Below are 23907 nucleotides of genomic sequence, written 5' to 3' on the forward strand. Positions count from 1 at the left end.
GCTTGGGATTCTGTCTCTCCCCCTCTCTTTGCCCCTCCCCTGCTTGCTCTCTAGCTCTCTCTCAAAATATATAAAAATAAACTTAAAAAAAAAAGAAGAGGAAGAGACACCAGAGATCTCTCTTTGCAGGAACACAGGGGAAATCCTATTTGAGGACACAACATGAAGGCAGCACATCACAGCCAGAAAAAGAGTTCTAACCAGAGATCAACCGTGACAGCAGCTTGGACTTGGACTTGCAGCCTCCAGAATTAGGAGAAAATAAATTATAGTGACTCAAGCCGCACAGTCTGTGGTATGTTTTGTTCCCTCCAGATTCTGTCTTGCCCCCTTGTCTGTGGCTTTTTTATGGCAGCCAGAGCCCCTGAATACAGGCTTTATTTCCATTTTCCTCTTCTTTTTTTTAACTTTTTCATCTTTTTAAACAAATCTTTATTTATATGGGAGAGAGAGACTCAGAGTGTGAGTGAGGGAGGGGCAGAGAGAGAGAGGGAGACACAGAGTCTGAAGCTGGCTCCAGACTCCGAGCTGTCAGCACAGAGCCCAACATGGGACTTGAACCCACGAACTGAGAGATCATGACCTGAGCTGAAGTCAGACACTCAACCAACTGAGCCACTCAGGCACCCCTACATTATCTTCTTAGGTTCTCCCACTCTGAGGTAGGAAGTCTCAGACCTCCGTACCTGTGAGGACACTAAGGGGTAAGTACACAGCTGAAAATGATCCAGGCTTCATGGGGAGACTCTGGCTAACACTGTGGGGCTTTCTGACTGCGATGTGCCTTCTGAGTCCATCAGAGAAGGTTGTGTCTAGGACAGCAGCCAATGGTGTACGTTCTGTCTTCATCCTGCTCTGATTATCAGCAGCGTTGGATACAGGCGTTCCCTCTCTCTTCTGAAAATTTGACTCCCAGAGCCCGTGGTCAATGGTCTTCCTCCTGCTTCCTTGGTGTTTACTTTCTCAGGCTGAGAAAGGCTCTGCACTCCCCTGAGGCTACCCACTGGAGAACCCCAAGGCTCCATCTCGGGCCCCTTCCTGTTTACCTGAAAGCACCTCTCAGCTGGGCTCCTGGTAATTGCTACAGCTTCCAAACTGGTTTTCCTACTCCTGGACTTGCCCTGCTATGGGACACAGCAGCAAAGGCATCCCTGTTAAAATAAGAGTCAGATCATGTCATTCTTTGGCAGAAACCCCTTCGAGGAAAAGCTAAGGTCTTTATAGAGGTTCAGGAGGTCCTTGGCCATGAGCACCTCTAGCCTGTAAACCTCTACCATTTCTCAATTTCTCTCTGGCCTGATGGGTTACTATTCTTTCCTTTGCCTACTTATTCCAACCACATAAGCCAGTCATGTTTCTGCCTCAGGGCCTTTGCACTTGCTGGTTTCCTTGGTGATGCAGATGTTACCATCTAAACTGCAAATCATGCACTCTCCCAGTACTTCCTAACTCCCTTTCTTCCTTTAATTTTCCTTTATCCCATATCATTGCCCATCACACTACATATTTCACTTACTTATCTTGTTTATCATCTGTTTCCTCCCTTTAGAATATAAACTCCTCATGGGCAGGGATTTCTGTCCTTTATTTCCACTGTTCTACCCCCAAAATCTAGAATAGGGCATGGCACACCAAAGACACCTGCTGAGTGTGCTCAACAGTTGAAAGAACCACACTGTGGTGCCTCGCCCAGAGATAATCACTAACAATGACAAAGGTGATCCTACCAAGAATTCCCAACAGCTGCTTACGTGTCACACAGAGAAAACAGGGAAAAACTGATGTAGACCACTAACATAAAGAATTATTTGGGGGGGGTGTTCATAGCAGCACTTTCTACAATAGCCAAATCATGGAAAGAACCTAAATGTCCATCAACTGATGAATGGATCAAGAAGATGTGGTATATATACACAATGGAGTACTACATGGCAATGAGAAAGAATGAAATCTGGCCATTTGTAGCAAAGTGGATGGACCTCGAGGGTGTCATGCTAAGTGAAAGAAGTCAGGCAGAGAAGGACAGATACCATATGTTTGCATTCATAGGTCTAACAGGAGAGACCTGGCAGGGGACCATGGGGAGAGGAAGGGGGAAAGAGAGCGGGGAAGAGTGAGGGACACAGATCAAGGGAGACTACTGAATAATGGAGACGAACCATGGACTGAAGGGGGAGGGGGAGGGGGATGGTCATGGTGGCGGGCACTTGTGGGGAGAAGCACTGGGTGTTATATGGAAACTAATTTGACAATAAACTATTATAAAAAAAAAAGAATTATTTGGGGGGGGGGAAAGACCAGAGAGTGAAAATTCTTAACTATTGCAATGAGCTCTAAAGAGAGACAATCGAATCTCTGAAGACATTAGAAAATACAATCATTGCTAAATTTGCTGATGATATTTGCCACTGCTGTGTGTAAAGGCGAGGGAGGGAGCTGGCCGGCTCCTCCTGGCCTTCCAGCCTCCCACACTATTCTTTATCTGACCTTTATGCATTTAAATATTCAAATGCAGCATTCTTAATGCACAAAGGATTCTGCAGATAACAAATAGCTTTGTAAGACTAATTCTGTTTTTATTTTTTTATTGAGGATTTTGCGTTTTAAGTTTAGTGAAGGGCTGCCTGGGTGACTCAGTTGGTTAAGCATGCCACTCTTGGTTTCGGTTCAGATCATGATCTCACGATTTGTGAGGTCAAGCCCTGCACTGGGCTCGGGGTTGACAGTGTGGAATCTGTTTGGGAGTCTCTTTCTTCTTCTCTGTCTGTCCCTCATGCATTCTCTCTCTCACACACAAAATAGATAAATAAACTTTAAAAAAAAGTTTATTTAAGCAATCTCTACACCTAGTGTGGGGTTCAGTCTCATAACCCCGAGATCAAGAGTCAGACGCTGAGGCAGCCATGTGCCCCAACTATTTCTGTTTTTATAAAAAATACAACAGAAAAAAAAAACAGCAGCAGAGTTAACTATGATGATTATTACATATAATACATTCATAGGCTTGCATGAATCAGTTCCCTTGAGGAAATGTCATAATTTATATTATGAATATTATTGCTCGTGTTTACATAGCTTCCTTCCATGGTGCTGATAATGGGACGGTGTGTTGTATTATCTCCAGGTCAGGAGAACTTAACTGGATTTTGAAAGTTAGATATATAGAGTGAGACACCAGTAGGTGAAAACTCCACCTAAGTTAACCCGAAATGTTACAGTTAATGCCTTTGGGGCTTTGAATTTTAAATTTCACATTGTAATAGATGGCGGTCAGGCTAAAAGTAATACCTCTCTTAGACATAGGCGCATGTTGAAGCCAGGAAACATATGCATATGACATATGCTTTACTAATACCCCAGAAATGCTTGGGAAACACAAGAATGCTAGACCAGAATTGAGTTCCTCCAAGCAACTACTTGGGCAATCACTTATCACATTGTTTTGTCAGGCATAGGATGCTGGCACATGAATATTCTAGCACTAATGTGTGATATTCAAAGCAGGGCTCATGAATCTGAATATGATTTAGAATCCTGTGCACTAGACTCATAGCTGTTGTGTGAAAGTTTCATGTGAACAAATAAGCTGCCCAAAAAAGAGTTAAAGGGCCTCACAGTACATCAAGTGGTGATGTGTATACTAATGATGAAAATGGTACCAAAAAATGGAAACAACAGCTCACAGTAAAAAGGAGGGCCGGATCCTTTCAAAGAAAAACAGATTGGAGTACAGGAATTTTCAAACATTTCGGCCGCTAACGCTGAACAATTCTTTTTTTTTTTTTGAGACAGAGAGAGACAGAGCACAAGTGGGGGAGGGGCAGCGAGAGAGAGGGAGACACAGAATCTGAAACAGGCTCTAGGCTGTGAGCTGCCAGCACAGAACCCGCTGTGGGGCTCGAGCCCACTAACCTTGAGGTCATAACCTGAGCCAACGTCAGACACTTAGCCAACTGAGCCACCCAGGCACCCCTGAACAATTCTTAAGAAACAATCGGAATTCTTAAGAAACAATCAGCAACCTTGACATGATCGTAACATTTTAATATTCAAGGCAAGTAGTAATAAAGTTCATAGCACTCATAATCACTCAGAAGATAAGAGTCGTAAAAAAATCCAATTGTACATTTTGCAACACTTTAAGGATTTTGTATGCATTGTAAGGAAAATGTCTTTATTTTTAGGTGCAAACTTCTCCAGGTCGAATAAGAAATTTTCCGCCTGTAGGTTATGTCTGTCACAGTCTTTGCTTCATATCTGCGAACAAATGCACTGCTTTAGTTTAAACAGATGAAAGGAATTATATCTTCACGCTTTTTACTATATAAACACATACACACCCATTACAGAATCCTACTTATAAAACATCCCTATAGAATACTCGCAGAATTCTTTAGGATCCCAGGATGATGCACTGTGAATGGTTCAAGGAACCCCATTTAAAATATGTGGGCTGACTTGTTTTTAGAACTCTCAGTATATCACGATGATTACAGCTCCAACTAAATTAAATGGCCTTTATTTACATACATACGAAGTCTTGAGGGAGGACAGCTATGGGGTCGGTTAATCCAGCAGCTTAGCAAGACCATCAAAGGCCAGAATTATTTCTGTCATTCCACTCAGTTGTACGTTGCATATGGGAGCTTCCTTCATGGTCACAAAATGGCTGCACGAGCTCCAGACATCACAGTCCTTATGTCTTCAGAGGGTAACAACCAAAACCTAGAAGAGAAAATCAAGACATTACCTCATCTTCTCATCCTTTCTAAGAGTGAGGCAAACTCTCCTAGATGCGGCGCCCCAAGCAGATTTCTCCTTATAAGGCTAAAAATAGTATCACATGTTCATTCATAAACAAATTGCCAGAGAGGGGAGCGGAATGATCATCACTGGCTTAGACAAGTGATTTTCAACCCAGGTTGCACACTAGCATCACGCGCAGAGTTTTCAAACCCCATCAATCTCTACACCAAGTAACCATACTCTCCTGACTGGGGCCTACGCATTTGATTTTTAGAGAACCTCCCCCGAAAATTCTGATTAATGGTGAACAGTAATCACATCTGTTAGAATGGCTAGTATCAAAAAGACAGGAAATGAAAAGGGTTGGCAAGGATGTGGCGAAAAGGGAACCCTTGTGCCCTGTTGGTAGGAATGTAACTTGGCACTGCCGCCCTGGAAAACAGTATCGAGGTTCCTCAAAGAATTATAAATAGAACTGCCATTTGATCCAATAGTTCCCTTTTGGGTATTTATCCAAAGGAAAATGAAATCATTGGCTAAAAAAGATACATGCACCTTTATATTAATTACAGCATTTTTTACATTAGCCAAGATATGAAAACAGCCTAGTGTTTATCAACTGATGAATGGATAAAGAAACTGTGGAGAAATACTATTCAGCCATAAAAAAGAGGGGATTTTGTAATTTATGACAGCACGGGTTAGCCTTGAGGACATTATACTAAGTGAAATAAAGCAGACAGAGAAAAACAAATACCATAGAATCCCACTTACATGTGGAATCCGGAAAACAAACAAACAAAAGCTTGAGAACAGATTGGTGGTTACCAGGGGGTGTTTGGGGTTAGGAAAATGGGTGGAGGCGTCAAAAGGTATTAGAATCCAGTTACACAAGAAATAAGTCATGGTAATATAATGTACAGCATGCTGGCTGTCTTTAGTTCATACTGTATTGGATATTTGAAAATTGCTAAGAGTGTAGCTTCTAAAAGTTCTCTACCTAAGGAAAATAAACTTTGTGAGGCCCCTTGGTGGCTCAGTCAGGTGAACATTCGACTCTTGATTTCAGTTCAGGTCATGATTCCAGGATTGAGGGACTGAACCCCACATCAGACTCCACACTGAGCTTGGAGCCTGTTTAGGATTCCCTTTCTCTCTCGCTCTGCTTTTCTCCCTTGTTCGCACATGTTCTCTCTCTCTCTCTCTCAAATTAAAAAAAATTTCTTTAAAAAAACAGAAAAATGTGTAACTATGCATGGTGTTGAATGTTAGCTAGACTTATACCTGTGATCATCACTTCATAATACATACACATATCGAATTATTATGTTGTACACCTGAAACTAATAACGTATAGTGTGTTAATTATACCTCAATAATAATAAGAATAAACAAAACTTCTGAATAAAAAAGAAAGCAGTGAAATCAGTGAATAGTCTAATTCTTAGAAAAGCCAAGATTCATCCCCTTGGGTAAGGGAGGGACCCAGCCTTTCTTGAAACATGTGGTCGCCTGGAAACTAAAAATCAGGGTTCTGTTATCCAGGAAGTAGGGAGAGAACAGTTTTGTTAAGTTGACCATTGCTTGTGCAGAAGATTTAAGAACCAGTTGGATCCAAAGAAGCACCTGTTACTGGTACATACTGTAAACATTGAAGATGATTTTCAGTTTTGAAGTCACAAACGGTCTACTGCATAATTGTTGGCCATTAAAGAAAACGAATTCTTTCTTGTCTCCTTTGGCTCAGAGCTACTCAGACACGGGGAAGCAGGTTTCTCAAGATGACAGAAAACCAAGGTAATGGATTCCAGTGATGAGACAGGAAATTCATTCGTGAGTGTTGGGCATACCTCCAAGTTGACTACTTAGCCAGAAAGGGAATAACTAGATTTTCCTACTTCTGTGTTAGTATTCTCAATGAGAATCACCACATAAAAGGCTAAATAGAACCTCGGAGAAAAAAATGTGGCTCCCATCTCACCCCATCCCGCCAACTGGCCACACACTTTAAAAGGCGGAGGCAGTGAGAGGTTATGTAATTACTGGAGATTACATCAGGACGCTGAAGCCAAAGTAAGATCTTTTCTCCACCTTTCTTCAGCCCTGTCTTTGGTGCTCTTTCTTATGGTGATTTCGGTGTTTCTCTGATTCTAGGTTCTGTGTGTCTAAACTGAATGCTGTACTGGAGGCGCTAAATAAACATGATTTCATGTTAACATTCAGTTCTCTAAAGAAACACATGGGGGCAGCAAATGTTTAGGAAAAACTTTCAGTTCTACCTTGGAGATTTGGAAAACGTTTACAAGAGATTTTCCTGGGAGGGGGTTGGTTTGTTTATTTGATGGTATTGAGGCTGCTTCTCCATCATGCGCTTCAACACAGCGCCGGGGATTTCCGAGATGGGGGTAGTCCCCATGACTCAGTTTTCCTTCCAAATATGCCACCTCGGAGGTTATCAAAAGCATTCCTTATAAATGGAATGTGTCTTCTCCAGAATGTTTGGTGGTATCGAGCCACACCTTCCCTGTAGAAGTTCATGAAATTTTATGTCACATGAACTTATTAACTGGTTATTGGTGAAGATTTCCTTCAGCTGTTATCAAAGCCCATTTTCATCGTTACGATTACTGATGAATCAAACAGCCTCTTTTGGTAGTTACTTCTAGTTTTCGCTTCCCCACCCATTTAATGTTTTCCTTCTTATTTCCACTGGTTTCTTATCATTCTCTAATATTCCCAAACAGCAATTCTGGCCATCACTTGTTACTAAAAGTGGGGTTCTAATACTGGAATTGTGTGCTGTAAAATATCAAGCAGGCGTCTAGACAATGGTCAAGACACATTCATGAGACAGGTAACCGCAGGGATAGTCAGACTAGAAGTTTTGTACGTTTTCTGGTTTTGTGGTAGCCTTCAGCAGAGGCTGAGCTCATTCGCAGGAAGCAGTCACAAATGAAGCATCCACATTAGCTCCAAGAGCCATCCCTCCAGCACCATTCAGAATCAAGGCTTTCAAGAGGTCTCTTCCATCAACACCAGACATTCCCTATCTGCAATTAACAATGGACACATAAGGCATATTTAATCCCAACTCCTTTAAAGCGGGCCGGATACCTCGGTTTACAAACATTTAGTCAAAAAGCTTTGTAATTAATCAGGCCTTTAATCCTGAGCACCATCTAGGACACGGTATCAAGGAACAGGTGTGGTGAGGGGAAGGCCATCAGCCTGGACACTGAGTCCAGACCTCTTGGCGACCAACAAGGTGAATGGTGTTGGGCTCCGTGCATGGACCACCAGGACTGGGCTCAGGATACACACACTTGTGGTGAAGGGCATCATGATCAGACCTTCTTAGGCTCTCAAGTTCTGTGACTTAGATGGTTTCTCCCCTGGGATAAAACTGTAAAAAGCGAACTGCATTCACTCTCTTCGGGAAGTTTGAGCCAGACCACTGTTGAAAATCACAAGTCATATTGTTCCCATCTAGTGTTGGCATTGAGAACTGCCAAGCCAAGGAAACCTATTGTTTAAAGAAGTTTTGCTTTGTTAGCTTCTCTTTCTAGCAGTAAAAGAAAACGGGGGGGGAAAAAAGATGTTAAAAATGTGTCAATATCCTAGGAGTTGTTGTGTAAATATTTGAATGAAATAAGAATATGCAAACTGGATATGTATTTTTTATGTTTTTCTTAACCTGAATTGCATATAAAATTGCTTGAGGGCTCCAACAATGAAAGGAGAAATATGTAATTAAACAGTTTATTCATACAGTTGGGTCCCGTTGTAGTTTTAACTTTTTAAAGTTTTAAGATAACTAGAAATTTAAATCAGCCAGCTGCTATTATCTGAGCCTCTGTTTAGAAAAGTGTCTTAAGGAGCACCTGGGTGGCTCAGTTGGCTAAGCCTCAAACTCTTGAATTCAGTAATGATCTCATGGTTTGTGGGGTCGAGTCCCATGGAGGGCTCTCAGCTGACAGCACCTAGCCTGCTTGGGATTCTCTCTCCCCCCCCCTCTGCCCCTACCTGCTGTCTCTCTCACTCTCAAAAATCAATAAACAAACACTGTCAAAAAGTGTGTTAGGGGCGCCTGGCGGCTCAGTTGGTTGAGGGTCCCGACTTCGGCTTAGGTCAGGATCTCACAGTTTGTGAGTTCAAGTCCCGCATCCGGCTCTGTGCTCATAGCTCAGACCCTGGAGCGGGTTTCAGACTCTGTGAAACCTCCTCTCTCTGCCCCTCCCCTGCTCATGCCCTGTCTCTGCGTGCCTCACAAAAATAAATAAAAGGTTTAAAATTTTTTTTAAGTGTCTTAGATGATTTTGCCTTTAAATGTTCCTGAAGCAGATGAAATAGCGGTTTTCAAACTGAGGAATAACATATTTAAGCTGAAGACCACAGTTAAGTTAGTGTCCCATAACTTTGGTATTTTAAATAGTAATTCTCAAAGAGAAGAGTCAAGTCAGAAAGCGAACTGTGCGTATAAATTGTCAGGTTCTGGTGTGTGTTTGCACTCACTTCCCAAGAAAAAAATTCCTCTTCCTTTTTCTCAGCACCACACTTCAAAGGAAAATTGTATAATTCTCATATCCACAACATAAGGGCTGAAATTACCCAATTAGAAAGGCTGTGTAATTTACACTGTAAGGTTTTGGGCGGGGGGGGGGGGATACGTTTTGAGTTTGGAAACAGATGAAGAGATGCATGGCATGTCCATTTTTTTCAAAGCCTCATGTACTTGATCTGCCCTTGTTAAATCGTCAACTTAAATTTCCAGCGCGACTTGCTCCGCAGAAGGACATACAGAAAAACACAATACCATTAGAACAATGCCTCCGCCCAGGTTTCCAGAGGCATGTTCGGCATCGTTTTATTTTGAAGAAGAATAATGTCTTCAAAAAACTGTTTTTCTCGAGACTCGAGAAGCACCATACGCTCATCTTTGATTTTGGAATCCGTGATTGGAAATCCAGAGGCGGCTGGCCTGTTACTCTGAAATCCCTAACAGTCTAGCATAGTCTCAAAACACGCCCAGCAAAGCCCCCTCCCGGCGGAGCAGGCCTTCCAACAGCACGTGAGAAGCCGGAAGGCTCCGTCGTTAAGAAATGGCAAGAGATGAAACTACTGGAACTCATGGAACTCTTGACAGGTTTTCATGGCAACTCAAGTGTGCTGTTTCTTTTAAAGCCTGTAGTCGCCTGAAAAATCGGCAGTGGAATCTGGTGTCTGCCGGTCCCCGCGGAGCACAGCGGCCGCTGCCTCCTCCAGGAAGGCAGAAAGGCAAAGCTAGTGGTCTCCAAGGTTTAAAAGAAGGCCTTACCTCGGATTTCTAAATTAAAGTGACAGATCCTTGAGAAAATCTCAGAGCACGCAGGGCAGCCAGTTCTGACACTAGAAACAAGCTGCAAGGAAACGGAGTCTCGTCGGAGTCCATCCTCCGGGCAGCGGGACACCGGCGAACTTTTAAGGGCTCGCACAAAGGGAACCGGGACCGAGCCCCCGGACGGCCCCGGCTCTGCGTGGCAGAAAGTTTTGAGGCGCCCTTCCCAGACTTTCGGGAGACTTGCAGTAATTTGGAGACTCTCTGGCTCCACCGGCTTCTGAATTTTGAATGGGAGGGAGCCCGAACGGCTCTCCGCACCCCCCCCCCGCCCCCGGCCCGCCCGGCTTTGGCGCCAGGGCGCCCCCGCCCGCCCCCTCCCCTCCACCGGGCGAAGGCCACTGCTCAGCGGCCCTCCATCCGCCCCGCGGCGCCCTCTCGTCCCGCTGCGGCCGCAAGGTTCCGCCTCGGGGTCCCCCCACCCGCACCCCGGCCTGGCTACCCTGGAGCTGATCCACTCGGCAGCACGAAGTGGCGGCGGCGCGAGCCTCGGAGCACTGCCCGCCGGAGGCCCCAGCGCGCCAGTCCGCGCCTCCTGCGAGCGACGCCCACCTGTTTGCCCAGATACTGCCCTTTCCAAGGAAAGACACTTGTAGCCCGAATGGTGACCAGACCCCAGCCGAGGCTCCGCGGGGCACCCGGGCGCGTACCCTGCTCTAGATTGCGTGGCCGGAGGGGCAGCTGCGTGGGAGGCCCCGAAGGCAGGGCGCGCTCCGGGCGGTGCCAGGTGCAACCAGAACCTGACCGCGCAGGCCGCCCGCAGCAGGGAAGGGCGGCCAGCCGCCCCGCCCAGCCACCCTAGCGCCCTTTAGGTACCGCTGGGGCAAGCTTGCCCTAGGGAACCGGCCGGAGTGTCCGAGAAGGCGCGGCGACGGGGTGCGCACCACATCAGCGAAGTTAACCCGACGGGTTTGGGGCAAGATGGGTCGGGGGGAGATTTCACTCGCTCAGCGTTGGAAGAAGTTGTCGAATGGAGGGATAGTTGTGGTGGGACTTTAAATTCCCAGGACACGTCCCACACACGTGGTCTGAGCGAGTGAGACCAGGCTACCTAGTAGGGTTCAAGGAGTTGGGGGTTGGGGGCGGGGAGAGAAAGTGTAGAGGAGGTTAGACTCCGAAAAGAAAAAGAATCCCAGAGCTCAGAGCTTGAGTAAAAGTTACATTTGGCCCCAAGTAAAACCCAGGTGTGGGTTTAAACTGTAACCTGGCCGACGCCACTGACAGAGACCGGGAAACGCTGAGTTTGTAGGTTCTTGTTTAGCACTGGTGTTGAACTTGTTCTCAAGTTGGTTAATAATTCTAACGCAGGGCAAGTTGCTGGAGAGATTTAAACCTCTCTCTACCTAAGATACGGACACACACACACCCCTACCCCATTGGACAAATAAACGCCGGGGCTCGCAGGTTTTCACAAAGACAAAGGTGAATAATTGCGGATTGGAAAGTCAGCCTCCAAACTCTGCCTCCAATACAAGCACACAATTCCGTAGGTCAGTGGTTCTCAAATTTGAGCGCGCACTACCGTCGCTGGGAGGGCCGGTTACAATACCGACTGCAGGGCCCTCAGAGTTTTCCCCACAACTAAAGTGGTGCCTAAGAATTTGCGTTTCTACTAATAAGTTCCCAGATGATGTTGATCTTGCTGTTCTCTGGACCCTACTTTGAGAACCATTGCCCTAAGCCATTGGTTTTCAAGTTTGGCTGAACCATGCAATCACCTGGGATATTTGAAAAAAATATTTCTGCTTGGGACCGAATCCCCCAAATTCTGACTCCGTTGATTTCAAGTGCCACTGGGGCATCAAGATTTTTCAATCTCTTTAGGTGATTCTAATATAGAGCAAAGTTTGAATGTAGCTTCCCTAAGTCATTTACTGTCCCAAGACAACTTGTTCGAGGGGGCGGGGAGGGCAAGGACCTTCTCCTAGCCTGCTCTTGGCGATTCTGCCAGCATTGGCTCTAGCTCCCCAGTCCTGGGAAAGAATAGTCCTTCTCCCTACCATCTGGACTTTCTGTTTTCATCAACCATACAGGAATTATAAAGGATGAAACAATTCCTCCAAGGCCTTTAAAATGCATATGATACTTTAACATTGATAAGTCTGCCTGCCCGGGCTCAGGGATATCCCATGTGGTATCTCTCAGGGTTCGTGACTGCAAACTTTTCAGGCTAACATCATGGAGACCAAAAGTCCCAAATCCAAGTGCCTGTGGATACATATTCACCAAATGGCGTCCTGCTTCGTTAATATGGGTTGCAGGGGAAATCACTCCCTTGACTAGGAGAGTGGGAGTGGGGAGAGTAGTATTGGACTTGGGGATCACCTGTGCACAGGCCCAAACTCTGCATGTGTTCTATTACTAAGTCGTGAATTATAATAGCAAGACTAGAAAAGTCTTCACGGCAGGAGGGAAATGGGAAGGTGGGAAAGCATGCTGTTTTGGCCCTTCCAAGGCAAAAAGACTCCTCCACCCCAGAGGAAGCCCCCCAGACGTCTCTGCTGGACATAGATAGCTCTGGTTGCCTGAAGGGCTTCCCATCTCCCTCTAGACAAACCAGGAGTGGAGATAACCCAATAGCCTGCATGTCTGCAGGGGTAGCTTATAATTTCCCAATATGACCTCCCAACCCACCCCCCTCCCTGGCCACTTTCCAGACCATTTGATCAATATTGCCCGATCATCCTTAAGGACACCTTCTTCAACAATGAGTATGGGGGAGGGGGACACCATGGGGATTAGAGGGAGCAAAACCCTCCCCCACTGGTTAGGAATTACTGAAGACTATCTTGTGGGCCCTTCATGCCCCTTTGGGGAGGGGAATCAAGATGGACCTCCTTGTTTCGAAGAACTCACTTTCCCCCCTGCCTATCTGTGGGGATGGAGGTGGGGGTTAGAGCATCTTTGAAGACCCCAGAAAAGTAGGCATCGGGCCAGAGGCTGCAAATGAGTGGATTCCAAAGAGCAAAGGGAGACATTTGACGCCCTGTCCGACCCAGTCCTGGGCGAAGCTCTCTTTTCTCGCTCGGTCGCCAGCGCTGGGGCTACCCTCTGTCTCTCCCCGCCAGGAGGGTCACTGCCAGTTCAAGACATTTACTCTGGAAGAGTTGGGAGGGTTTCCCCTTTCCTCTGCTCTCTTTGCCCACCTGCCGCTCCCAAGCGCGCACAACTGCGGGCGCGCGCACCCCCCCCCCTACACACCTCGAAGTTCTTCGCTAGGGTTTCGCTCCAGGGCAGATTACTTTATGACAGGGTGTGATAAGTGGTGATTTTGTTCCTCTTTTGATGGCAGGATTGCTTTGTAAACAGAAGCGAAAACTCGTTCCGATAGTGGTTCCGCACCGGTGAGCGGCGGCCGCCCTGGCACAGCGGGCGGCGGAGGCTTCGACTGCACCTGTCGCCTGGCGCCTGGAGGAACCTGGGCCACGCGTGGAGGGGTCACGATCCTATGGCCTCCAGGGCATGTCTAGGGTTTGGGCCTCTGGGCCACCTGTCTTACTGTGCCCCTGCCTGGGGCCTTCTGTACCCACTGCTCCAAGAACTTCCAGTTTAGAGTGCGTGCCTTGGAGGCGCCTGGGTGACCACGCCTTAGGGGCACGGTTCCTCCCTTCTGCACTTTCCTTGGGCACCTTTGGTAAGAGGTTTGGCTTCTTTCATCTGTGGTGACCGGTAACCCTATTCCTTTGCCCTAACCCAACTGGAGAGTTGAGAGGGCTTTTGGGTGCTGGAGGAATTCCTGGAGCGTCCTGGCGTCGCCAGTCACTGCTCAACTCCCCTCGCTTTCTCCTCTGAGTAGTCAAACACTCTCCTGTCCCTGCTCTGATCTTGGGGACCAGTTTACTGCAGAGAGGGACCCAGGAACGACCCAGAGTTGACAGGCTCCGTCAGGCCCAAGGGCCAGAAAGTCAAGCCTCTGCAGAGAAAGAGGCACCAGATGCCCTGAGTGGTCACTCAATCTGTCCCCAAAATCCTTGAGTCTTCCAAGGGAAAAGTAAGCTGAGGCAACCACAAGGTTGAAATTTTGAGTCAACCCATTGCTCAGATTTAAGTTTCCATTTCCAATGTCTTAAGAGGCCTCCAATGCAGGGAGGGGAACCCTGCGGGGGCAGGGAGTGGCACTTGATGGTGAGTGACTAAAGGAGGTGAGTAGGGGTCCTGAAAGTTTTGGGGTGGGGAGGAATGCCATTCAAGCCAAGCTTTAACCCTAAGGGAAAGATGGCTCCCGCTGCAACTGTGGAACTCATGGAGTTGATGGTGCATTACAGGGTAGGAATAGACTCCACCCGGATATCCCGGGACACCAGGGGCCTCAGCATTACTTAAAGCTAGGAGGCCGGCGCAATCTGACACCAAGTCTTCCAGCCCCTTCCCGAAGCTCCCGCCACCTGCACCAAGGCACTGAGCCATACACTGCAAAGTTTGCCATTGGGCCCAGAACTCCAGGACCTGTTAGGTGCAGAACCTGCTTTTCTTGGGTGGCTGCCGCACAGGGAGAGGGGAGGGGAATGTCTGCTGATCTCCCTTCTCTCTACCCTGTAAAAAAAAAAAGAAAAAAAGCCCGATTTTTCTCTGGTTCTCTGGGGGCCCCAGGCCACAGAACGGAGGCTGGAGGCTGCAAGGTGCTGAGGTGGATCGCCAAGCGCACTCAGTGGCCTTGGGACTGCTCTGGCACTGGGTGCAGCTGAGTCACGAGGTGGCTGACTGGAGCCTGGGTGCGGGGTGAGGTTGGGAGGTGTTGCCCCTGCCCGCCCCTCCAGATGGCAGAGTCCTGCTGGTGCGGAGCTAGGGAGGAGGTCGAGATAGGGAAAGGCCCTTAAGAGAGAAGAGCCAGTGTCTCTGGAGCTAGGGGAAGGACCCACTCCTGGGTAAAAGGCGGATAGGGAGCCCCAGGAGGTGCTGTTGACCACGAAGTCTGACTGCGGGGTGCCTAAGGAAGGAATACCGGGGCTGACCCCACCTAGAACTGAACCAGTCTTGAGTACTATCAGGATGGGGGATGGGGCGGAGTAGACCGTGCTTGACCAGGCTCAGCAGCCCTGCATGAGAGTGCATCTTGGGCTAGCGCTGTGCTGAGCGCTTAGCGCACGCATTCCTCTAGTGAATTCTCACAACAAATTACCCATTCTACAAATGAGTAAAACTGAGGTTCAAACACGCTCAGCAACTTGCCCCAGAGCACTCAGCCTGCTGACTGTAAATAAAACCGGAGTTTAGACCCCAAGTGGTCGTACTCCAAAGCTAAATTCTAGCTCCTGGCTGCTTCCGACTGCTCCTTCTCTTCCTTCCTCCACCCCCACCCAGACCCAGCCGCAGCCCCAATCATCTGAACAGACACCTTCATGCCCAAGGCCTGGGCTGCTTCGCTTCCAAATCTTCCTGTCCACTCCCTTCCAACCCAGAGCGGCGGCTTGGCTTCGCACTCATGCACACCGGCACTGTTGCACAAGCCCTGCCACGTCCCCTCTCCCCACAAAAGGTACCAAAGTTAGAGATGGCACTCTTTACGCCCCACCCCAGCCCTAGCACACGTCCTTCTGTCCTTCCTGGGCTCGGCCTGGCCCAGCTAGCCGGGTCCCAGGTGCCTCCAGCTCTAGTTCCGCAAATGAGCGCAAGTAGCGAGGCTGCAAGGGCCTGAAACTGTGCTCATTTCTAAGAGACTACAGCGCCCCCCGCCGGAATCTCGAAGAGCTCCAGGCGCGTCTTCCGCGTCTGTCTTGGACTTTAAAGAATACGGTTTTCACCAACCTATTCCGACAGTGTGGAAAAAGCCGGGAAAGTGAAGTGGAGACATTAGGTGTTTTTTTTTTTTTTTTTTTAGTGCCGTAATTTAAATTATTTAAAATTCTCGCAAGGGAGAAAAAAGCACCCGCAAACAAAACCCAAACTTGTTGGGCAAGGTTCTAAGGCAGGTCCAAGAAAGTTTCAAACCCACAATCGGCACCGGGATGGAGTCTCGCAGTCCAGGGACGACCCAAATGCCTAGGCGACACGGGGACTTTTTGAGAGACACCCACCACCCCCCCGCCGCCCATGCTGGGAGGGTGCAGGGCCACCAGGGACGGAGGCTTTGGTACGCGCGGACAAGTCTTCACTCCTCAGCACAGAGCTGACCCTTTACACACTTTGGCCTGACGTGTCCTAGACGGTTTGAGGCGGTTCTTTGTTCACCTTAGTCCTCGCGACGGCAGCAGACGGGGATGGCCGAGCCTGTCCCAGGAGTTCTAGGCCCAAGCCCTGGATCCTCGGATCTCGTGCCTGCCGGAATGGGGCCGGCACGGTCGCCGAGGAGTGCGCGGCCCGAGGCTAGGCTCCCCACCCGGGCCTCCCTTCCGACCAGGTGTGGTTCCTGGCGGAGTGGTGAGCTCCTCAGGAGCCCCAAATCCTGTGGCTTCTTTTAAATCTCCCTTCTAATTAGAAGCAGCGGTGAAATCACTTGAGTGATTTTATCTGTCATGGGAAAGCAAACCCCAAGCCCAAACCTCAGTTGCCCATCCCAGAACTGCCAACGCCCCCATTCTCCCTTTAAAAAGTTATTAGTGGAACAGATAAAGAGCTGGGAAGCTATAGAGGAGTGGGGGAGGGGCGCGCCTTAAATAGAAGTGTGTGTGAGTGTGCAAGTGTGTGTGTGTGTGTGTGTGTGTGTGTATCTGCGGTGGGAGGAGACTAAACCTGGAAGCCAGAAATGAAACGGTCGCGAACGTTTTCACCTACTGAGAAGCACTTTGATCTGGGATCCGACGCTCGAAGCGGCCCTGGGGCTTGCAGACTCGCGGGGTCCGGAGTGTCCCGAACCTTGCGGGCGGGTGAGGAGGCCCGGCCCGGGCCCTGGCCCTCCCGCGTGCAGCCAGGTGCGCGGGACCTATCGTGTCGGGCCCGATCTCCCGGCCTTGCCCTCTTCTTCCACCCCACCCCCCCCCCGCCTCCCCCCACCCGCGGGGTGGAGACTCTCCTAGCCTCAAAGTTCCGAGGAGGGGGGGCGGGGAGAGTCGACGAAAGAGCGCGCAGATGCCCCCATGTCTTGAGTGTGAAAACACACCCACTCACACTCGCATCGCGCCCTGCGCACCCCAGCAGGCAGTCTGCCTCGGATCCACGGTCAGGGACTGACCGGGAAAGCGGGTTGGGGCTGTTGGGAAAAGCTGGAGCTGATGGCGAGATTGCCGGGGCTATAAATCCATCACTTCCCAGGTCAGCTCCGCGAGGCGCAGCGACTAGAGCTGGCGGAGTGAATTCCTGCGCTAGCGCGCATGCGTCGGCAGGTAGCAACCCACCTCTTTATGACCAGGTGAGATGTTGGTGAGCAGGTAAAAAAGGAGGATTTGCCTAAGCGATTCCAGGGAGCGGGCCCGGCAGAGCCCTACAGCCCATGCCCGGCGGGGACCCGTCGCCAGGAGCGCCGAGCCGCGATGTCCATACTTGCCAAAATGGGGGACTGGCAGGTACGGGGGTTTGCCTTGGCTGGGGCTGCAGTGGGCGGGGGTGGAGCGGGGGAGGGGGCCGGGAGGGGGGAAGCGGAGAGGAAGAGCCCTGGCCCTGGGCAGGAGAGTCGTAAGTGAGGCGCGCCTGGCAGCGCCCAGGAGTGTTCCCAGGAGAGAAAGAGGGCAGAAAAAACACGCGCTGCCGGCGGGCCCGGAGCTGGGGAAAGTCCGGCGCACGCTCCACAGGTGGCCCCGGGAGGTGGGGGGGGTCACTTGTGGTTTGCGCTACAGCTTTTCACGGCCCCCCTACAGTAGAAAAAAGGGTGGATGACTAATTCGGGAGGGGGAAGGGCGCCGGGCGGGGGTTGCAGTGCGTGGTAAGGAAGGTTCCCTGCTCCGTACACCTCCGTTCTTGCCCTAGATCCCATGGCGACCCATGAGGTGGGGTTCTGGTGCACCTGTCTCCCTGTGTCCAAGTTTTGGGGGTGGAGAATGGGAAGGGGTCCGGATGGACGGGTCGCACCGGCGAGAATGTTCTTTGGGGGAAATACTTAAAAGAGTTTGCACAAAGTTTAACCTCTCCCTCATTCGGAGTCGTGAAGCCAGTTTGCGCCGCTTGGGCTATGGATTGGGGTGACTGGACAAGGAGTGGATGGTGGGTGATAAGGCAGGTCCAAAATTTTTCCAAACCAACGTCTGCCAAACTCGGCCCCACTAGGCCGCCCCTATTACAAGGCCAAGCGGGTCCTGGATCTTGCCGTCTGTGAGCTCGGGACCCGACCTCGGCCACAGGAGCATTCTTCCAGCTCTCGGCTTCTAATTTTCAGACATTTCCCCTAGGGGAACCAGAGCAGCTCTGGCCTGCTGGTGAGGGTAGCAGCCTCTTCTCTGTATTCGATTTCATGATGGGAACGGGGGGGCCCTCTTCCGCCCACCTCCACCCCAGGGCCAAGAGAAGCTGGGTTAGGGTGAGATTCTGGGTGCCTAAAAGCCTGTAGGGCAATTCGAACAGAACGTCCTGAACTTCCAGAGAAAAGTCGAGGGCCTGCTCTTTCTAGAGCGAGTTCCTTTTCTTGTTTCAGATTTGTGCCATTAGAAGTAAAGTTCAGAGAAGCCCTATCTTTACTATGTTCCCTGGAGTATGGGAAAGGAATCCGTCTTGAATTCTTATTTCTTTCCTTGTATTTATAATTTTTATTAACACTGAGCTTTTGTATACCTCTCCCCCCAGCTAAACCTCACTAAAATACAATTTCATCCCCAAAGTTAGACTGACTTTGTGGTTGAAGGGTGCAAATGCCCACGCCAAACACAAATGTTAGGAATCCACACCTTTCTCTCCCTTGCCCCCGTGGGCCTCAGGGCCCTTGCTCATTCTCTTCTCTGGAGGGTGTAGACTCCGAGACATCTTCGGCTGAGGGCTTTGCGGTTGTCTCCACAAGGCAAGTTTACTTCGAGGCAGAAGGCCCAAGGTCTGAGAAAGCGCCGGAAGCATAGCCTCAGTGGAGGTCTGAGCTTCCAAAGGGCCTAAGGTTCCGAAGCAGTGAGATTCTGGCCTGAAGGAGAAAAGAGTGAACTCAGGGCCTGGCTCCTGCAGTATCGAAGTTTGGCAAGTGGTAGGAAGCCTGCCTCTAGGGTGGGGCACATAGATTTGGGGCCTGGAGGGGTTGGAGCCTTCAGGCTTGGCCTGTTGGGCTCCTGGGTCCCACTGCGTGGTGACAAGCCGAGAAAATAGCCATTCAAGCCACTTGCTGTCTCTTTGTTTCTTTCGTCGTCTCGGTCTCACACTGATACTCATTTTTCCCTCCAACGCCCTCTGCACGCCCCCACTTCAGGCCTGGACCCCCGACCTCTAACCCCAGGCCTGGCGCTACTGTCCCGGGGCGCTGGTGAGGACTGAGCATTGACATGCAATGAAGCGACTTGTGGTGGTAATGACGTTCACAGAAACGCGACTAGGCTGGCTCCAGGGGCAACAGGGGCGCTGGCCTGGGCCTTTCTTCAACGCCTGTAACTCGGGCGGAGGCGCTGAACCCGCAGGCCCCAATCTGCACCTCAAAGGCACCCTCCGCGGGAATACAACAACAATTTAGCGGCCTTGGTGGGTGCGGAGCCAGAGATCTGCGGGGCACCAGTCAGCAAGGGGGGGGTGGGTGAAGAAGATAAAGGGCCTTGAATGCCTTCCCCAGCCCATCAACGGAAAAGCAAAATTTGAAGTTTCCTTAAATGCACCGTCTGAGGGTGTAAAAATCCCTTGCTCCCAGGCCTAAGATTTGGCCTACAGATCCCGCTTTGCGGCTGCGGCTGCTGTTAGGAAGGTGGAAATGCTCGAGGCCGCCCATCTCCGGACTTCTAGGGACTCCTAGGCCCTGCATTGGGCGGCGGCCTGGGGCAGCCCCTCAGGGTGCGTGGTGCTGGCCCAGGAAATTTCACCGTTTTCCGGGTGGAGTGTGGCTCCTAATCTCGGGCTGTGTTCAGCCAAAGAACTGTGCTAGTGTTTGGGTGGGGACAAGGCGCGTGGGGAGGGCCGCAGGTGTCCCAAAGGTGTCCCGAGCTCTAGATCCCCCTTCTAGCCCAAGTCTTCTTACTAAGTTTTGGGAGGGCCTGTGGCCTACTCTGCCTAGCTTGGGGAATTTACTGTGGTCACCCAGAGGAGAATTGTGCTTTTACAAATTTGGGGGAAGGGGGGTCTTCCCTCTTCTTGTCTTATTTCCACCTGTTAAGAAATGCTCGAATTATTAACAGCCTCCACCCTGCTGTAAGGACACACTGTGGAAACCTGGGAGGCCTGGAAGTTTGCAAGAAACAGGCCTAGACGGAACCAGAAATCTTTACTAGAGCAATTCTGAGGCAGACCTACTACTGTTAGTGAGTTTGCAGTATTCAAGAGTGAGAAAGACACACAAAAACTTTTTCATGGAGGACAAATGAGAAGCTCAGCCAGAGAAATTAATTACTCTGTATTTCGAAGGATTACATCACGTCTTTTTGTTAATTTCGCCCTTAAAATAATTCACTAAAGCAGCAAAGAAAAAATTAAGCCCCGGTGGGGCGGGGCGAGCAGGTCCCTGTGTGGAGCCCGAGACCCCAGACTGGCCAACCTGGACTCGGGGGTGGCGTCAGGGCCCCCGAGTTCCGCGTCAGCCGGGCACTGCGCCGTGAGCGCGCCCGCTTTAGTAACATCACCAAATCATGAAGGAACTCTCCCTGCTTTAATTAAAAAGGGGGATCTTGGGAAAACTGGAGCAGATTAGCACAGCGAAGAGTTGGTTCCCAGCGATTTATTTTGATGCATGCATGACACGGCGCACACATGTCGGTATTTCGGCTCAACTCCAGAAGCGACTGCGAGACTCCATAGGAGTTCTGTATTTTGTCCACATCGCACCTAGGAAAAACCCTTAGCCCAAACACCACGTTGAATTATCAGTCAGCTCTAGCTTCATACAAACGAGAGGAAAATCATTTAACCCCTGGAGCTGTCAACTAACCTCTTCAGGGTACACTTTTTATTTTACACGCGGCAATTAAAGGATCGCAACCCCCAGCCGAGCCACTGGAGCCGTTTGGCAAAAATCTTCAACCTGGGGGGGGGGGAGCGCAAAGCCAATAAAACTCCCAAGGCGCTGGGGCCCGAGGTGGCGGCTGCTGCGAGCGGAGGCGATCTCTTGTTGGGCAAAAATCCTGGAGTGACTTTGCCGGTCTTGGGTTGGTGATTATATTTAATTGAGAAAGGGATAATAATTTCTAATAAAATTGGACGGGGCCGAAAGCACCGCGCGGTTAGCGGCGGTAGGGGTGAGTGAGAGGTGCTGAAAGCCGGGCCCCAGGCGCAGCCGCTTGGACCTTGCACTGTGCAGGTTTTTTTGTGGAGGGCATCTCTCTGGAGGAGGAGACGGAGAGGAAGGAGAGTGGGGTGGACTGGCGCGGCGGCGGGAGCTGGGGGTGACTGGGGCAGGGGCACGCGGCGGGTCTCCGGGGAGATTTCGTCCGCTCACCGGCAGGCGTGCGCTCTAGGAGCAAGTTCGCGGCTTGGAGAGGCCTTTATACCTGGGTCGGAGCGGCCAGCCGCAGATTGCGGTGCTGGCGAGCAATTGGACTATTGTTGATATGCTAATGAGGCGATTAGGCTGTTCGTAAAGAGCTGGAAAAGGGAAAAGTTTCTACCATTAGAGGGAGATCTCCGAGCGCACACGGGAGCTCTTTCCCTTCTCGCCTCCTCCTCCTCCTCCTCCTCCTCACCCTCCTCCTCCTCGCCCTCCTCCTCCTCCGTTTTGCCCTCCTCCTCCTCCTCCTCCTCCTCCTCCTCCTGCGCTCACCGCCGGCAGCCGGCACTTTGCGCTTACCCAGAGAGTAGCTCCACTTGGGTGCGAGGCGGAGAAGGGGGCAAATCCGTTCACGCCGATCCATGAAAATGCTTTGGAAACTGACGGATAATATCAAGTACGAGGACTGCGAGGTAAGCGCGGCGCTGGGTCTCCTTGCCGCCGCAGGCTCCGAGCTCTACCTTCCCGCTCCTCCTCTCCTCGCAGCCAGCTGCGAAATGCGGGTGGGACAAACTTTCCCCAGCGCAGCGCCCGCCTCTCCGATTCGCCCGAAGAACGCCAGGGAGAAGCTGGAGAGGAAGGATGTGGACGCTGTCTTCTTTCATTTCCCTCCTTCGAAGCTTGTGTCCCACTTTATCCTCCCCCCCCTTTTTTTTTCTGACCAATTTTGGGTCTGCCTAAGCGTGGAGCGAAGAGACGAGCTTGGGATTTTGAAGCAGTTGCTGGCAATTAGGCACGCGTCTGTGCACCCTGCGTGTCTCTCCAGCGAGATTCTGGGGGCCCAATCACCAGGAAGAGAAGGGAAAGAGAAAAACCCTTTTCTCTCTTTAACTTCCTCTCCGATCTTTACTATTCTTTTATTTATTCATTTTTTACTTCCTTCCTATCTCCCCCCCCTCCCCCTTGCTAAAACCTCTTTTCTGTTTGGAGAGGGGGCCCGCACACTTCTCCCTGAGTTGGGTTGCACCTCCCAGTTAAGGGGTTCCGTTTGGAAACGCTTCTCTTTCAGATTGCTTCCAGGTATCAATGTTGCTGAAGTTCTAAGCAGCTTCTCCCTCTCTGAGAGCATCCCTGGGGTGGAGGTGGGAAGGCTGCGCGGTGCCGAGAGGGCTGGCCGCGGGCTCCTCCAGCTTCGGCCCCAGCCGCCGCCCGGCGCTCGGCTGCGTGACCGTGGGAATCCTGGCGGGGCTGCACGCGGCCTCTGGTGCCGGGAGCCCGCGGCGCCGACAGAGCGCGCCTCACTGGAGCCCATTTTAAAAGCCAGGGTCTCCGGAGCGCGGCTTCCTGCGGCAGCCAGGGAAGCCCCAGCACCCCTGGTCCACCCGCGGGAGGCGCTGGGAACCCGCCTGGCCGCGGCGGCCGTGAACCCCTTCGCAACCCCCGCTGAAATGAGCGGAGGAGTCACGGGAGGGGGAGGAGGGCCGCGGCTGACGATTACCTAAATAGGTGGTAGTCCCTGCCTTTGCTATTTTGTTTTTTCTTTCCTGCTCTTTTCTTTTTCTTTGACATTTGGAGCTGGAAATGTCTGGAGCAGAGGTCTGTGCGGGCGCAGCGGCGTGGGTCTTGTCTTTACTTGAAATCAGAACCCGGGTTTACGTGAACGATGTGACACCCGTTCCCTTCCCCCTCTCCTTTCCGTCGACAATTTTAAATCTTTCTGCCTTCCCAGGCCCTCCCTTTTCGCCCTCCTTTCACTCCACGGGGCACCAGGGAGGTGACATCCCACGGGGACCGGCGCTTCTACGGGGGCTCTGGCCGTGCGCGCTGCAGGGCGCAGAGACCCCGGGCAGACCGGCCGCTTTGTTTTCAGGCCCGGGGTGGAGGGGGTGGCTCTGCGAACTGGCCCGACTGCAACTGAGCCCCTCAATCGAGGGTGAATCGTCCCCGCCAGGGCTGCAAGCCCGGGGCTCGAGCAGTTCACCTTCGCGGAGGCCGAACCCTAGCTCCGGGCGTCGAGCCCTAGGCGGGCGGGGTCCGAACCTCAGTGCGGCGCCGGGCGCCTCTGAGACTCAGGTGGGAGGCGAAGAACTTGCTCCCTCCGAGAGGCATCCTGTGGGGGCGCGTGTGAATGCGTGTAAGTGAGGCCAGAGAGAGAGAGAGAGAGAACAGAGTGAGGTCTGTTTCCTCAACTTTGACTGCAGTGGGCGAGCGCCGGAGCAGGGATTTCGGGTTTCCGAGCCGGCTCTGGGCTGTCTAATTATGTCGGGGCTCTGCAGGGACACGCAGGAGGCGAGGTGCCGCTTGTTCTGACAACCCAGCGGGCGGACTGGCGGCGGCGGCGGCGGCCGGGCCGCGCAGGGAGAGAGCGAGCCGTGTCATCCGG

At 50.9% G+C, this 23907-nt stretch overlaps 1 protein-coding gene and 2 long non-coding RNA genes across 5 annotated transcripts in view; 1 reads left to right on the forward strand and 2 right to left on the reverse strand.

The window, feature by feature from the left end:
- Window positions 1-1080: 1080 nt before the first annotated feature.
- LOC115297007 lies at window positions 1081-17344 on the reverse strand. Of its 2 annotated transcripts, none has more exons than XR_003911208.1 (3): window positions 17165-17344; window positions 4531-4725; window positions 1081-1151 (listed from the first exon to the last, which is right to left on the reverse strand). It is a non-coding gene; the product is annotated as an uncharacterized LOC115297007 (long non-coding RNA). The 2 variants fall into 2 exon arrangements; XR_003911209.1 differs by lacking the exon at window positions 1081-1151 and adding an exon at window positions 4237-4257.
- Window positions 17345-17487: 143 nt separating this feature from the next.
- Window positions 17488-23907, forward strand: part of TFAP2A (transcription factor AP-2 alpha) — a 21005-nt gene continuing 14585 nt past the window's right edge. The window contains exon 1 of one of the 2 annotated variants that reach the window (XM_029945516.1): window positions 17488-17559. In XM_029945516.1, the coding sequence (XP_029801376.1) occupies window positions 17527-17559 (33 nt within the window). In that variant the 5' untranslated portion in view covers window positions 17488-17526. Of the gene's footprint in view, window positions 17560-21910; window positions 21998-23907 lie in introns of those variants that run through there. The other variant, XM_029945515.1, reaches the window with a different exon arrangement.
- Window positions 20480-22148, reverse strand: LOC115297033. Its single transcript, XR_003911222.1, has 3 exons — window positions 21885-22148; window positions 21537-21682; window positions 20480-20938 (listed from the first exon to the last, which is right to left on the reverse strand). It is a non-coding gene; the product is annotated as an uncharacterized LOC115297033 (long non-coding RNA).

This window comes from Suricata suricatta, chromosome 7 (genome assembly GCF_006229205.1).
Source record: "Suricata suricatta isolate VVHF042 chromosome 7, meerkat_22Aug2017_6uvM2_HiC, whole genome shotgun sequence".
Taxonomy (NCBI): Eukaryota; Metazoa; Chordata; class Mammalia; order Carnivora; family Herpestidae; genus Suricata; species Suricata suricatta.